This window comes from Tinamus guttatus, unplaced genomic scaffold (genome assembly GCF_059628265.1).
Source record: "Tinamus guttatus ecotype Peru unplaced genomic scaffold, ASM5962826v1 Tinamus_guttatus_pri_ptg000171l, whole genome shotgun sequence".
Taxonomy (NCBI): Eukaryota; Metazoa; Chordata; class Aves; order Tinamiformes; family Tinamidae; genus Tinamus; species Tinamus guttatus.
Window position 1 is genome coordinate 5,329,743 of NW_028288705.1, and position 15,499 is coordinate 5,345,241.

A 15,499-nucleotide genomic window follows, 5' to 3' on the forward strand; every position below is an offset into this window, starting at 1 on the left:
GTTCACACATTCAGAACCATGGGCTCCTGGCTGAGCTTTGAAGGGCCAGACTGGCAGAGGGGACAAAACGATATCCTTATTTAAAGGCTGTCCTCTTTGAAAACTTCCCCGAGCATACAGCAAAGCAGAAGGATTTCCTCTGGGAAGCCGGATGCACCTTTTTCGGTGACTGCAGCAAGGTTTTGGATTATGTATCTTTTGAAATTCCAAACTGTTAAGAAGAAAAACAATAGCATTACATTCTTGCAGAGAGGATCAAATACTTATTGCATAGGTTATCATGAGATTAATAGATTTATCCAATGTCTGTAATAACATAAATAATGGTCAGTAGGATTATGCTGTGATTGTGAGTTGGAGCTGAACAATTTGTCTCATTATCTGGCAGACTATAGATCTTCATGACATCAAACCTGCCCATGGCATGCTTGAAATTTTAGGTCAGCATTAATGTATTAAGAAATTTAAACCTGACTTACCTGGGTTTATTGAATAAACCCTATTTAAAGCATCTCAAATACCTTCAGAGTGCTGCTTGCCTTTCAGAAAGTATTGTAAGCTTCCGAGAGCTCTCTGTCCCCAGCTGTTCACAGTTGGAAGAAAACTTTCTGCTCGACCTGAACACGGACGCGCAGAAGAGCGGGGCTGCATGGGCCCCGCTCCGGCGCTGGCCCGGCTCCGGGGAGCTGCGGACACAGCTGCTCCGCCGGCGGGATGGGGCCGGGAAGCGGCTCCCGAGAGGCCGCCGCAGGCTCTGGACCCCTGACATTTCCTGTTTGACCCTGGACACATGCAACAGCTTCCTTGTGGAAGATCATAGACCAGGAGGAGCAAACAAATCTCTTGGCACCGCTTTTGAGGCAGGTGTCCCCTCTCTTGATGTTTCCTGTGGTCTGGGAGACGCTGCCAGCTGTCCGCTCGGCTCATGCGAGCAGTTTGTCTGAGGGCTGGGGGTTCAGGAGAGGAGCAGCCTTCGGCCTGCTCGCACTGACATCAGAGGTGGGGAGGGGAAGGGAAGTTGATGCTCCGGATGGCTGTTTCTGTTGAATCTTTAGAGCAAAAATTCACCATAAATAGTCAGTACAACTCACAGATATCTTCTTTTTTTGAGGTTACTTGGACTTCAGAGATGCTTACTGTTGTTAAATGAAATAAATTTAACTCCTTTTTTTTTTCTCATGTGGAGTTACTGAATAAGTATGCACTGCACATTTTTAGGTACTGATGATTTATCTATCTCAGAGTTTCTCTAAAAGGCACACTGATTACTCGATGCTTTCAAATGTGTACTTTATAGCCAGATGGTCATCATTTTTGATCATTTTTAGATTAAAAATTGGTCTGTCCTTCAGTATTTCATTGAGACTTCAACTCCTGTTGACAAGGTTTCTATGAACCGTATCTTGACCTTTGCCTAGTGTTCCGTTTCCTGGTCTCCTAGGGCTCCCATTTTTGGTCTGCCCTTCCTCTTTTACTTCCTTATCTAACATGCCATTTAAAGCGTTGCCCTCCCTTTGTTTATATGGCTCACTTATCTCGTGGTTTCCTCGTAACTCTTCGATTTTTCTTGCAAAGCATCTTCTTCATCACTTCCCCCTTGCCAGAGCTTTAGCCATGGTTGGTGCTCATCCTCCTGCATCCTGCAGACAATTGTCTGGCTTGAGCTACAGCATCTAAAGCTGCTAAGTCAAACCCTGACTTTTTTCATGCAGTGTGTTTAGTTAGACCTGTTCTTTTTTTCCTTCATCATCCATTTTTAGATATGTCTCTGTGTGTTTCACATAACCAAGTGAAGATTCATCCCTTGTTTCCCTGTCATCTCTTTCTGCTCGCTGCTTTCTCCGTCCTGCCAGCAGTGCTATTGGTCTTCGTGCCAGCCAGTCCTGTAATCTGCTGTCATCTTCCATTTCATGTAACCCCACATTGTAGGTTTCTTGTAAATATGTCCTCTTTCTGTTCACATGTGCTAGTCATACATATCTAAGCTCTCCTCATTCCTTCTCATACCTGTTTTCCTGGGTTTGGTCTCTCCTTCCTCTTTTGCTTTCTTATCTAACATCCCACTCGAAGGGCTACTGCCTTCCTCCCCGCCATGTTTTCACAGATCAGTTGTCTTGCAGCTTCCTCATAACACGCTCTTTTTTTTACTCTAAAACATCATTCTTTGGGATGGAATTCTCCCGCAGTTCTTCCTGGGAGACCTGCTTGGTGGCCGGGATGCTCCCCGTCTCGGGCAGTGCTGCCTAACTCACCCTGCCAATGCAAGGTCTCACACAGCACCCTTCTTTGCAGCTTCCAGCTCCATCCTTTCCCCAGACTTATGTTCTCTCCGTCCTTCTCAGCATCCTCACACTTCTTTCCCTGTCCTGTGCAGTTGTCTTCTGCTGAAGATGGTGTCCCCTGCCTTCTGGGCTTGGCTGGCAGTGCCTGTTTGCGCTGCCAGTTCATGCACTTCCATCCGCAGATGCTTTATCCTGTGTTACACTGTTTACAAGAAAACTGCTGAAGCTGGCTGTTAAATATTCTCTCCCCCTAATATTCTTAAAAAATCCCACATTCAGCCTGAGTTACAGTTTTCTGCCACTACTTTTCCCAATTCCTCCAAATGTTTTTTTATCTTCTTCTTTGTGCCTTCTGTAGACCATGAGCACTTCAGGGTTAAATTGCTGTGAAAGGCCTGGCAAAAGGGAGTTTGAGGCCGCTCTCAGCTGCCTGGTAGTAGCTCAACAGTCATAATCTAATTAATAATTACTTTGAAGGAGTAATAATTACTTTGAAAGAGTGACACTGGCTTCGCATCATTGTTTCCAAACCATGTGGGTTATACATTACAGATGACTCTGTCCTTCTAAGCTTGCTTACTTATTATTTCTAGGGTTTCTGTGTTGGGAAAATGGGTTGCAAAAGAGACTGTGGGTATCATGACCTCATCATCTTTATTCAGAAGAAGAACAGCAAGATTACCATAATACATTACTTTTCAAAATTATAACCCTGAGAAGTAATAAGATTCAATTACATTTTTTGGCAAAGTTCTATTTAAGAAAGTATCTATCTCATGCTTCTAGTTTGTTCTTTGTCTTGATCGTTGGTCAGCAGTCCTCGGGGATTTTTCATCTCCCCAAACTTCGCAAGAAATAAATCCCTCTCTTCTTGTGGCCCAGTTCAGCCTTTGCTTATGTGCCTTGCTGAAGTGTTAACTATTACCAGTTGTGTCAAGGAAACCTAAACTCCCTGACACATTCACAGAGCTTTCTGCTCCTTGAGGACAACTGCAGACTGCACAAGGAGGCTCGTGCTCGGCACAGGACCAGACCTGTCACACTGCACAAGAGTATTGCACTCACTGGGGCCGCGTGGGGCAACCTGTTGGCTAAACTTGTGGAAAATGCAAAGCAGTTACCTTTGCACAGCCCTACAGAGAGCCCATTGCTGCCACCACTAAAGGTGGTGAAACCAGGAGTAGATAGGCAGAGACAGGAGAAGATAGCCAGCACCGGGAGGTGACTTTTAACTATGTCATTATGATTTTGCATGTGTAAAAGACAGCATAATACTTCACATTACAGTTTTACTCTGCAAAATACTCTTCTCAAAAAGATGATTGAAGATGTACTTTTTTTCAGATTCTGGTTTGTTTTGTTTTCTTTGAAAATCTTTTTTTCAAACTTTCACTAGTCCAGAAGTCACCTGTGTCCTCTTGGACTTGTGTCTTAATGGCGCATATTGTCCAAGTGGGGCACAGATAACAGTGATCAGGATGTCAGAGTTGGAATAGGTTCAGGCCATCCTTTTCATGTTTTGTTTTGGAGCAGATAAGAGAACTAGTGTTGTCCATGATCATGGGTTGTATATTTCCACTGGAGCTGAATGGCATGGCATTTTTGCTGATTTTTTCCCTTATACACTTTCAAACTGATTGCCATGCTCTAGGTGCTTGAAAGAGGTTACAGTTGCCCTTCTGACTAGGCATTTATTTTGCTCACTGGTTTGTAGCTTGCGTTGTGACTCATTTTAGTGCTTGCTCTGCCTCTGCCCAGTATTTCCCAGTACAAGGAGCTGAGGTTGCCAACAAGAAAGCGTCCGTGAACAACAAGCAGAAATGATGCATTGGACATGGGCTTTTGTGGGGCTCTCAGTGTTTGGAGAGAGGGAAGTGTTAAAGTTGAATCGATGACGCTAGCACCACCATCAAGACAGAAAAAAAAAAAAAAAAAAAAAAAACCTACCCTGAAAAGCTGTATTGACTAAATCTTCTAACAATGTTTATGATTTTCCTATATCCTGCTCCGTGTTTTTGCGTGTCTTTTTCATAGCACAGATAGATGTTACCGCACTGTGATTCAGCCTCTGTTCCTAGCCACGCTTTGCACAATTTTAACCTGATTTCATGGGACCAACAGGCAACGAAGGACCATAGCTCACGGTTGTCAGCAGTGAAAAATAGCCAGGAATCAGACAAACAGCTTCATTGCTGAGATTATTTCCGGGATAAAAACTCTTCCAACAGCTGTTTGCTTTGGCCACTGCTCAGGTCCCTTTTTTTTCTGAAAAAAATCAGGAAAAAAAAAGTGTGTGTTTTTTTTTTTTTTTTAAGATGTGGGCTGGTTATTTATGTAGCCAGGAAGAGGTCTCTGCTTGCACTGTTGCGCTCCCGGCGCTGTGCTGACGGCCGGTCCGCGCGCTCCGGCGCTCGCGGGCCGCGCGGCAGGGGAAGGCGGCGCGGTGGGTGTGCGGCCCGCGCGGTGGCAGGCGGGCGCGCGGGCCGCGGAGCGGAGCCCACGCCCCGGAGGAGCGCGCAGCGCGGCCGCGGGCACGGCGCGCCATGAAGCGGCAGCGCGGCCGCCCCGCCAGCCGCCCCCGCGGGACCGTCCCGCGGCGGTGCTGAGGGATGAGCAGCGCTGCCTCTGCCTGAGGCGCTCGCGGCCGACTCGCTGGAGGCAGCGCGCGGCGGGCAGCGTCCCCTCGGGCGGCGCGCGGGTCCCCGCGGGGGAGCCATGCCCGTGCTCGGGGTGGCCTCCAAGCTGCGGCCGCCGGCCGTGGGCTCCAAGCCCGTGCACAGCGCGCTGCCCATGCCCGTGGCGGGTCTCGGCGCGCCGGCCAAGGCCCTGGAGCTCGCGGGCGCCCACGGCTCCGTGCTCTCCTGCCAGCTGGCGCTCAAGTCCACCTGCGACTTCGGGGAGCCGAGAGCCCTGCCGGGGAAGAGCCAGGAGATGGAGGACAGCAAGGTTAGTTGCCCGCGGTACCCGTGCAGCTCGCTTCTCACAAGCGCTCATTTGCCAAGAAAAAAAAAAATATATATATATATATATATATATATAAACATCTGCTAGGAAGCTGCTGAATGGGGTGTAAATCGAGTGTAACTGGGTGAATAATAGCTTGTTTTTTTCTGTCACCCTGTGAGCTGGCTGTGCTCAGCGTGGCCGTGTGAATAACCGCGCTGGGTCGGGACGTTCGCGTGAGGCTGCCGGCAGGACCAGGCTCACGGGCGCGTTCCGATAAGGATCACTAGACCCACACGTAGGAGAAGGAAAAGCTTTCCGGCTCCCAAGAAGCTGAGCAGTGACATGACAGCACTTAAAAAATAACGATCTTGGCTGCTTCATGAGATATTGTGGAGTTTAAAAAGAGCTCTCACGCCCACACCTATTCCCACGGGGAGGTTCTTTTGAAATAAAAACAACTAATTAACTTTTCTTTTCACTTTTCCAATGTTCTGGCTATGCTAGCTGCACAACTGCTGAACCAGAAAAGCAGCTTCTCAATGAAAAGTACCTGTGTTTTTATTTTCTCTGTGGCAAAGTAACTTCTTCCCATTCCCCCCGCAGCTGTGATTCATGGTGATTATTTTATTTTAAGTTTGTCTGAAGCAGGATGCCATCATTTTTTCAGGCTGCTTTGGGTTTTTTTTCCCTTATCTCGTGAGGTACTTTTGAGCCTTAGCTACTAATTGAGACACTCAAGCCTGAGTTTCTGCTGATCTTCTTGCTGGAGTTGAACACCCTTCCCAGGCTTGGAGCGTGAGTATTCCTGTCAGTCGGCTGCATTTCCGTAGCTCTCGCAGTGCGTATGTGGTTTAACCACTTCAGCAAGCAGTGTTGTGTGAGGTTGCTTTCCTTTGCTCCTCTGGCGCTTTTGGTTTGTGGAAGTGATTACCATGCTGTGATTAAACATAGATTTGTCCTTGCTTCATATTCAGTTTAAGGACACTTGAGTGTCATCAGAGTTGTTACAGTGGCAAGATGCACATAATATATGCACTTGGTTTTCTTTTGTCTTTAATCACTGGGTTAGCTCAGTATCAGTGAGAAAAGGTGGTTTTGTGGTTGAAGGAGAGGGTTGGGATCCTGAATATTTGGTTTCCTTTTTAAACTCTGCCACATATTTCCCATGGGATTTTGGTCATGTCACTTAATTTTTCTTTTGGAGTTTTCTGTGTCACCTCTCCCTGTCTTCCACCAGATGATGCAGTGGTGCTCTCAGAGAGGCTGTGCAGAAACACAAAGAATGAGCAGCCACAAGTGATGAACAGCCCTTTTCTGTGACATGAGTGCAATTAAATACCATAATAAAACTTTTCAACACAATGCCAGAAAGTACATTGGATACGTGCAATTATGATAGATTCCTGCTCAGTTGCTTTTTAAATATAGAAAATATTCCTTATGTTGTGCTTAATGGATACGGCATGGAAAGTATTTCAGTTTTGCAAGCACTACTTTCAGAAAAAGAGAATTCGGGTTACCGTGCCCACTTACAGATAGGCAGTGCATCTTGCTGCAGCAGCTAAACCACTCAGGACCCATTAGTGCTTAGTATGAAACCTCGTGGGAATCGGTTCATCTCATATGGTGCATTTCCTTCCAGTTCAGCACTCCTGGAGTCATAGGGAATGACGGCACAGGTGAGCACAAACATGATCCAGTTTGGCATTTCAAGTTTCATGGTTCTGGCAGTACTTCTAATCTTAGGGACTGCTTTTAAAGAAAAAAAAATAGCTGTTAGCTGCTCTGTTCTCAGTGGAAGCAGCTGAGCTCTCTTAAAGGTGGTTCTTCAACATTAAGGCCAGTGTGTGCACATGATGCTCTGAAAACTTCATCTGGCAACCTGAATAAATAAGTCCTAATGGATTAACAGTGTCCTTAGCAACAAAAAGCTTACCAATTTCTGGAACTTTACTGTAGTGCCCATTACAAATCTCACATTCCCAATAAAGCTTAATGGCAGTTCTTTGCCCAGGTTTCTTCCAGCCACATACTTCTGAGGAGTGCTGTTCTGGTCACCTTTTAGGAAAGTCCCATGAAATCCTTTTGATAGTGTAGTTCGGGTTATAAAGCAGATGGATATGACTAAACAAATATTTTTTTCTTTTTTTTGAAGTTTTTTTGGTGCCAACAAACTTCAAAATACCCGCCTAAAATTACTGAATGAAGTTTTCCTTCATCCCTAGTGGAGATCCATCCCTCTCTATTCGCCAGCATCTGGTAGCCGCCTCAGTAATGTGTATTAATTGTATAAGGTGTGGTTCTAAACACGTTTTCTTTTTCAGGGAGTTGTTAGAGCTAATGTCCCCTCAGATTTGCTGACCAGATGCAAATTCAGCATCACACATCACACAGTCCCAGGGCATGACCCCTTGTGAATGCTGCCTTTGGTGGAACTTCTGTTGATATTTTTTCTTTTGGTTAGCAAAAGTATTAGCAAAAATGTGATTAATATTGATATTCCTATGTGGCTTGGTGGTATATGATGCTGTATGTGAGGATTGTTACCATTATGGCAGCAACTAGATAAATGTCCCTGAATCCAAACATAATGAATACCTAGTCAGAGTTTCCAAATGAGAGTGAAATCCGCCTCTATGGTACAGTGCTTGCACGCTTATGCTATATGACTGTATATAAGGCAGCTCTGATTTTTGAGGGAAAAATGATTAATTTATATCTGCAAAACACAATGGAACATATGAGCTATTCATCTGGTTAACATTTGCCCTTGGCTGCTGGATTACAGGCTTTAACTTTTGCTTTCTTTGGTATTTTACATATGCTGCGCTGTGTATCACCAGCTTTCCCCTCCTGGCTGGAAGGTCCCAAGACTGACACACGCCGCCTCTGTGACACATCCTGTAGCTATCTGTACGTGTGGAGGAGTCCCAGATAAATCTGGATTAGACGTGTCAATGCAGTAGGTCATTGCCACCCAGCTGTTTCCTCTATGGCCTTCGGTTTCACCACACCTGATTGCTGGACACTTTTGACACCAGTGCTGGCTCTCTCACACGGCCGCATTGCCAGGGCTGGCCAGGAACACAGCTGCAAAAATCAGGGCTCTTTTCCCTAGGTGCTTCCCCCTCCCCCCACATGATTTTCTGTGCTTGCACATGCAGTCTTATTTTAATAAAAACGGTGGTAGAGAAAGTTTGTGAGGTGTTTATATTCAGCTTTTTTTTTTCCTTCATTGGATAGAACATTTTTAATGTTTTTTTAAGTTTTTAATGATTTAAATTGTTCTACATGTGGTTTAATCAGATATGGTTTAATCAGATATACTTTGTTTGCAAATTCTGATCCGTTGGTTGAGTATTTTCATAATTTGTGCTCTGGTACCTAATTCACATACAGATCCATCTGCTTTCATGCTGGGCCCACTGATATTTAAACTGACTGCACAAACACTTATGATGTGAATAGTCATGCAAAATATTTGAACGCAGGCCTTCAGAGCACATTCTTCTTCCCTGAGTATCATATAGACAAAAGTTTATTCCTATATATGTACACAGGAAAGGAATCCAGCTGCTGGATTCAGGAGGTGAAATGCTTGCTCTCCTTGGAGCAGACAGAGTTTTGCCATTCAGTGGGGCCACAGCTTGCTTTTATCCCACCTGCCTCTGAAAATGCCACTGTCTGTTGTAGCATTTATCCAACTGAGGGCAGAGTATAATTTATATTCCCATGCCACTGACATTGTATTACTTGCTAAATTAGTGAGACCAAAATGATCAGATTAGGCTAGGCTGCCCTGTGATACTGAACCAAAAAAAAAACCTATTGAGTGATACTCTAAAAGAGCTAGTTAAGCAATGGAGTGAAACCGAGGGGATGTAGGAACACTTAATTTGCCAGGGCAGTTTTGGGCCCCAACATGGCAGATTTGTGCACTGTACCGACCTGGCCGTGGCCGCTGCTCCTTGCCGACCCCCTGCCCGCTCCCAAAGCTTTCCTCCTGTCACCAAACTCCCCTCCAGCGCCACCTGTGCCTGCAAACAGTGCTCCCAGAGCTGAATCTGATAGATTAATTTTAGCCTTTTGGGTATCTGCCTCCAGTGATAAGATTTTAGCCTTCTTTCCTGAGTTAATTCATTCCTGTACTGTCATATTATCTTTTTTTTTCTTGTTTTCAGTTTCTCTTTGTCCACGCTATCTGTCTCCTGCTGTCTGCTTTATCTGCCTCTTCCTTCCTGTTGGCAGACATCTTTACAGGCTTCTGCCTATGACTAATTTTCCTCTGTATCCACTAATCAGGTCTTTCTGTCATGACTGAAACATTTTTTCATGTCATTATTCCTTGCTGGAAAGTGTTAGTCAGGCTCTACAAGCTGATCCAGTCTATGTATGTAAACCTAGTACTTTTCTAAATGCTGCAATTGTTAGGGTTTACATTAAAATTCTTGTAAGACACACGTACCGGCCTTCAGAGGAGGCCTGGGCCATAATTTGTGATTTCTCTTGGAAGGGTCCAGCCCCACCAAGTTCATCATTAAGCAGTCTGATTTTGAGAAGGAAAGATCTCAGGGGAACTCTGAAACCTTGGGACCTGTTCCAAGGCCTTGTGGAAGATGTGCTGGAGGAAGGGGTGAGCCCACCTGAGGAGAGAGGCCCTAGTGGCTTTTTCCGCCTGTGAACAGTAGGGCTGGGACACGGTCAGTAAAGAAGAACAGAGAAGAGCAGAGCTGCTCTAGCCAGGGGAACATGGGAGCAAGAATGGGGTCTAAAACACCTGGTTGTACCAGGACATCGAGGTGATCTAAAACGCAGTTTCACGTGAGTGCCACGTAACAAGGTGAAGCACCGGGATGTGGCGCGGTGAGGCCGCCGCTGTGCGTGTGGCGCCTGAGGCCTGTCCCGCACGGTACCGTCCTGCCGCCTCCCCGCCCGCTCTGTGGGCCGGCAGGGTGACCTGGCAGCGCTGCTGCCAGCTGGCTGGGGAAGCAGCGTGGAAACCTCCCGTTTCCTCAGTAATTGTCCCCAGTTGGGCTGTGAGGGGGTAACTCCTGCCTGCGCCGGGCAGCAGGCTCCCCTGCCCGCGCAGGCCTCGGCATGGACGTGGTTGCGCTCTCTGCATGGGTAGAGCTCCTGCTCGTGCCAAAAGGAGATCTGTGTGCACTGACACACCAGGCGTGTGCCATGGATGACTTCCATATCTCCATCTTTGCTAACCCTTCCACAGCACTTTCTCACTTATGTCCTGGCATGGCACTTTCCCATTACTCCCCAGGTCTCTCCCAAGCAGCGGATGGGCTGCAATCCCACATCCCTTTGACCTTTCAGTTTCTTGGCTGACTCTTTGCTTGCTCCCTCAGGACCAAGCTTTACCAATTTTCTTGGCATAGGAATTCTGGGGAGCCTAAATGAGTCTATTTCCCCATTTTGTGCTGCCCTTCCATCCCCCTGTGCTCATCCAGCGGAGATGTCTGCCTCGCGGGCTGGCAGCGCTCCTGGCGTTTGCGTTAGCGCTGCGGCCAACGCAGCAAAAAGGGAACAGAAGCAGCCAGAGACCTCCCTTCTTCTCCCCGTAGTGTCGACTTGTGGTGGGAACCAACATTGGTTCGGGAGTACAGAAAGAGCTGCCAGAAACTGCAACAAGCACAGGGGACACCTGGGGCTCCGCGTGCTTAAAGCGGAGCCGGGCAGCTGGCGGGAGCTTGGACTCTCAGCAGTTTCAGCTTCCTGCGCTCTGAATTATTTCTTTATCAAACAGATAACGGCACCTTTAACATATTTTATGTATCCAGCACCATCTGTCTGTGCTGCATTACAACTGAGTTAAGAGCCATATGCTGTATGAGCTTGGAGCTGTTAAATATTTATGTCATACTCACCTGTATCAACGACATTTTTATACAATTGAGGTAAATGTGCAGTAAGACAGCTAGGCAATTATTACAACTTTTACACTTATCAGCAAATGGTATTGGGTAGGTGTTGAAAGAAGCTTTTTTGTGTCTAGTTTGCAATTGTGATTATCCATAGGAGGGCATTTACCAACCTGAGCTTAAGGCTCCCATCTAGCCTTTCACTGCTTTTGTTTTAATCCACTCACAGAACGAGAACTTCGAACTTGATGTATTTCATATTACCTTATATGTTAAGAGTTGGCGTGAGGCATCAGCAGAAAATGATTGCTTCAGTTCTTTACATTGCATCTGTCACTAGGGAAGCTGCATCGGGATTTTCTGATCAATCCGTTTTTTTTCACTAGAAATGTTCCTTGCTTGAAAAGGCGGGGTGGGGGGGGGGTGCGTCGGCGTGTGGATGAGGAGATCCCTGAATGTGCGAAAAGCAGCTGAGCTCCAGAACCTGAAGCAACCCAGCAGCATCCGCTTGGTGCAACCAGAGCTAGCAAACGCAGCCTCGCGGGGTAATCTGTTCTCCATGACCATAAATGGAGATAAGTGGTCTCCATCTCTAGATAAAAATAATGGGCTTGTGTTATACCCTGGGAGGCTTTAGTTGGGCTTTAGTAAAACGTCCCAGCAGTACTAGCAGCTGGAGGGGGTGCTCTGCATGCAGGAGGTGTGCAGCCTCCATCGCTCCCCCACCCTCCTTAGCTGATTCCTAGTGCTGATCCTTGTGGATGAGGGGACCAGGTGGCCCTTGCAGGGGTCTCCAGCTGCCTGGTCACTGACAGGGCCCAGTCTGTGGTAATGAGGCTGCCCTGCTCTGGGCACCCTGGCTGCCGCGGCCTGCAGGGCCCTGCGCGTACGTCTGTCTGGAGAGAGCGTATCTGCCTGCAAACAAAAACCACCACGCAGTATGGACATTTCCTGGGACATTTCACCCAAGTCCTGCAGCTTCAGTTGTTTTTTCCAAAAGCACAGGAAAGGTGTCAGTGGAAACAAGTCCTGGGGAGCCACTTTGCCCTGGGCGCTGAGAGCCTTTAAAAGCCCCGCAGAGACTTTCTGAGCCTGCCCCTAGGAGACAGGAGCATCCCAAAGCAGCCGGCGGAGCCAGGGCTGCCACAAAGATTGTGTAAGTAAGTCGTGTTCAGCTGAAACGCGTTTCTTCTGCTCTCGTGTAAAAAGTTTGTTAGAACGTCCTTCCGGTGGAAATTTTCTGAGTTTCAGCCAGACCTTCACCCTAGAAACGTCGCCCAGACTGATGCCTTATCATGACAGGTAGTGTGTGTAAGCAGAGCAAGAGTTCAGCTCGGCCTGACAGGACATATGGCTGTGTTAGACAGAGTGTGGGAGAAAAGGGAAAATATTATCCCCACAATGCAGAGTGAGAGAGGAGATTAAGGGGAAAATGGATGATTTTCCCACACTCAGACTGGGGCTTTGTGGCAGCACTAGGAATTTAAAGTCATATATATCTTGAGTCCCAGTCGCCCCATCTTAACCACAACCCCATCTTTTGTCTTTTCGAAGGCACCAGCGAACAGGCTGAGAGGGGGTGAGTTTCCCTGCTCGCTCCACTTGCGGATTTGAGGCTCTCTCCTCACGGAAATGTCAGTGGCATCAGCCGGGCCAGCTCCGGGCGAGTGTCACTTCGGGCTTTTCACTCCAGCAGCCACTAGGCACCCGTTGGTTTTGATGGCTTCGATCAACACACGCAGGGACCACTCTGACACGGTTTGTCAGAGATGCAGGGTATGTTGCGGTCCCTCACGCGTTACCTAAGCCTCTCAGAAGTCCCGGGTGCGTTGCTGTCGAGAGGCTTTTGGCTTATTCAATATAACGGGCACAGAACAGATAGCTACAGAATAAAAGCAGACCCCTTCGAGGGAGAGCCGTTGTGTCTTGGAGTTAATTTCTTCCTTTGAATACCCTGCCTAGCTTCCTTCTGGCAGAAGTTCTTGCCCTAAAGTAAGAAGAACAGCAGTCGCAAGTGAGACTTGCTAATTTTTGGAAGTAGGTGTTAATTCTGGCCCGGGTCCACAGGTCCCCCTCTGCTAGCCCGCTGCTTCTTGGAGGGGCCGGGTGTTCCCTACCCTGCAGTTCCTCCAGAGCAGCTCTGCGTTTCACTCTGACCCGGTTCACAGGATGTGGTCTTGGAGGAAGCCCACGCGTTAACAAAAGCCTTTTGACAGCTCCGGTGGCTGGGGATTACGCTGGCCGAGGCGGGAGCATCTATCTAGTCCCAGACTTTACTAGGGGAATATTTTTGTGCGAATCTTCACTTGCCCGTGATGTTTTTAAGGTCGCAAACCTTTCCTCTTGTTTTTACTGGCAAGAGAAAATTGGCTGAAAGATAGCATAACTCGCTTAAAATTCAGAAGAGGAATGTGGAGTGTTTTGTCTGGTAGATGCGAGGGGATAATTCCCTCGTGTAAAATGTGCAGATTTCTGATGGCTCTTGTGCATGTTCTGTTGAAACCAAGTCGGAAAACTTGGAAAATAAGCAAACCAAAGAGAAGCTTGATTTTAGAGTGTATTATCATAGGATCGTAGTATTTCTGGGTATATAAACTGAGAAGGTGCCAGCCACTAAACGTCTGTACTAACTCTGCATAAAACATGAGCAAAGCTAAGCAAGCACAATATTAGCATTGTGCTAACCTACTTTCAGCAGGACATTTGGTCTGGCTTATCTTTTTAGTTATGTTTATCTTCCCATTAAGCCTCCGTTACTGCTCTGCCCCTCTGATCCTAACACGGTGGAACAGATTTCAGCGTTCTGCCCGTCTCCCTTTCAACGAGAGCGCAAAACATTTTATCCGGGTGCAACTCTCCAATTAGAGAACTGCAGCACATTTGAGGAGCTGGAGCAAAGAGAGATGTCAAGCTCTCTCTCTCTCAGGCTCTGCATTTCAAAATATCTCCCTTGGACGAGACACCTGGCTGTGTGTCTTGCTGACCCTGTGTTAAACTCCTGAGGATTTGGCAGGGAGAGCTTCCTGTTGTGCCTGGGGAGTTGATTTACGGGGCATGTGCCGGGGCCGAGCGACGGCCGGGGCTGCTCGCGCGCAGCCGCGTGGCCCCTGGCGAGCGCGAGGCCTCTCGCCGCCCTCCTCAGCCGGCCGGCCGGGGCCGAGGCTGAGTAAGGCTGAGTCAAGGTGCAGGACTTTACTCACCCGCCGCGGGATTTCCTGGCAACACATCTAGGCGGTAAACAGGACTCTCGTCTCCGGAGGGGAAATAGCTGGCGTTAGAGAAGAATGCGTAACAGCAGATGAAAGCTGGAAGGCAGCTCGGGAGCAGCCCCAGCTGCCCGGCTCGGAGCAGCGCTGGTGCCCGCGGCCGCGGGGAGCAGCGCGAGCCCCGGGGGAGCTCCGGGGGGCTGGGACGGCCGGCGACCGGCCTGGGGGCTGCAGCGAGCCGCGGGAGAACCGTCTCACCCGCCGCTTCCATCAGGCGCCGCCGTGGACGCAGTTCATGTGGAAATGGCACTAATGAAGTTGTTTGGTGGCTAAGCACTATGTCATTTAATCGCCTTAATGCTGAAGAAACGATCTAATTAGCTGCTTTATGAAATGTTACTGAAATTACCTTGAATGACCTTAGACAAGATGACTTTCTCTTATGTTATCTGATGAGAAAAATCGGAACAGACCTATTTCGCCTAATCAGTGGTGTTGACAGCTTCCTGTTCATCAGGAAAATGATGCATGTAATCTTATAATCTTTTTTTTTTTTTTTTGGCTTGTAATTTAGAAAACCTGAGTAGAAGGCATTGTATATACAGAATACTTTTTTTTTTCCTAGAAATGTGTGTTCCTGACAAAGACAAGAGGAGAATAACAGTGTCTCTGCTGATTTCCTGTGCTCAAATACCTTCCTGGTGTAGTTCTATATTATGAACTGAAACTTGGGCAGCAGGTTGCTCAGCAGAGAAACTAGGGATTGTGCTTGACAGTGAAATGCCCTGTTCATGGGCCATACCATTCCCAGATGCACTTTTTGAATAAAATGCAATTTGCAAGTTTGAAACTTCGAGATACCGACAGCTCCTGAGCATGATCTAACCTACTTCAGTTCGGTGTCCTGGTGGGGCTCGTGGCTGTGTCAGCAGTGAGCAAAGAAGCCCTCCTAATCTGTGCGCAGTCTTGAGGAGATTTGGTTCCTAAGAGAAGCTGTTGGGGAAGGGAGTGAGGAAAATAGGGAAAACGTCTGAAAACTAGAACAAACCTTCCTTCCCAGGGCCCGGTGCAGGATCTTCCTGGGTTACACAGTGGCAGTGGCAGGGGCAGCGCTCCGTGGACAAGGTGCAGTAAGGGCAGAGTCATGGGGAAAGCCGGAGAGGCAGCTCAGAGCGCGCCACGGAGAGGGGCA

General features: G+C 47.7%; 1 protein-coding gene across 1 annotated transcript in view; it reads left to right on the plus strand.

The window, feature by feature from the left end:
- Positions 1-4,997: 4,997 nt before the first annotated feature.
- The window catches only part of NAV3 (neuron navigator 3), a 246,980-nt gene continuing 236,478 nt past the window's right edge, over positions 4,998-15,499 (plus strand). Inside the window, exon 1 of the mRNA XM_088522981.1 lies at positions 4,998-5,228. Coding sequence (XP_088379107.1) covers positions 4,998-5,228 — 231 coding nt within the window. The remainder of the gene's footprint in view (positions 5,229-15,499) is intronic.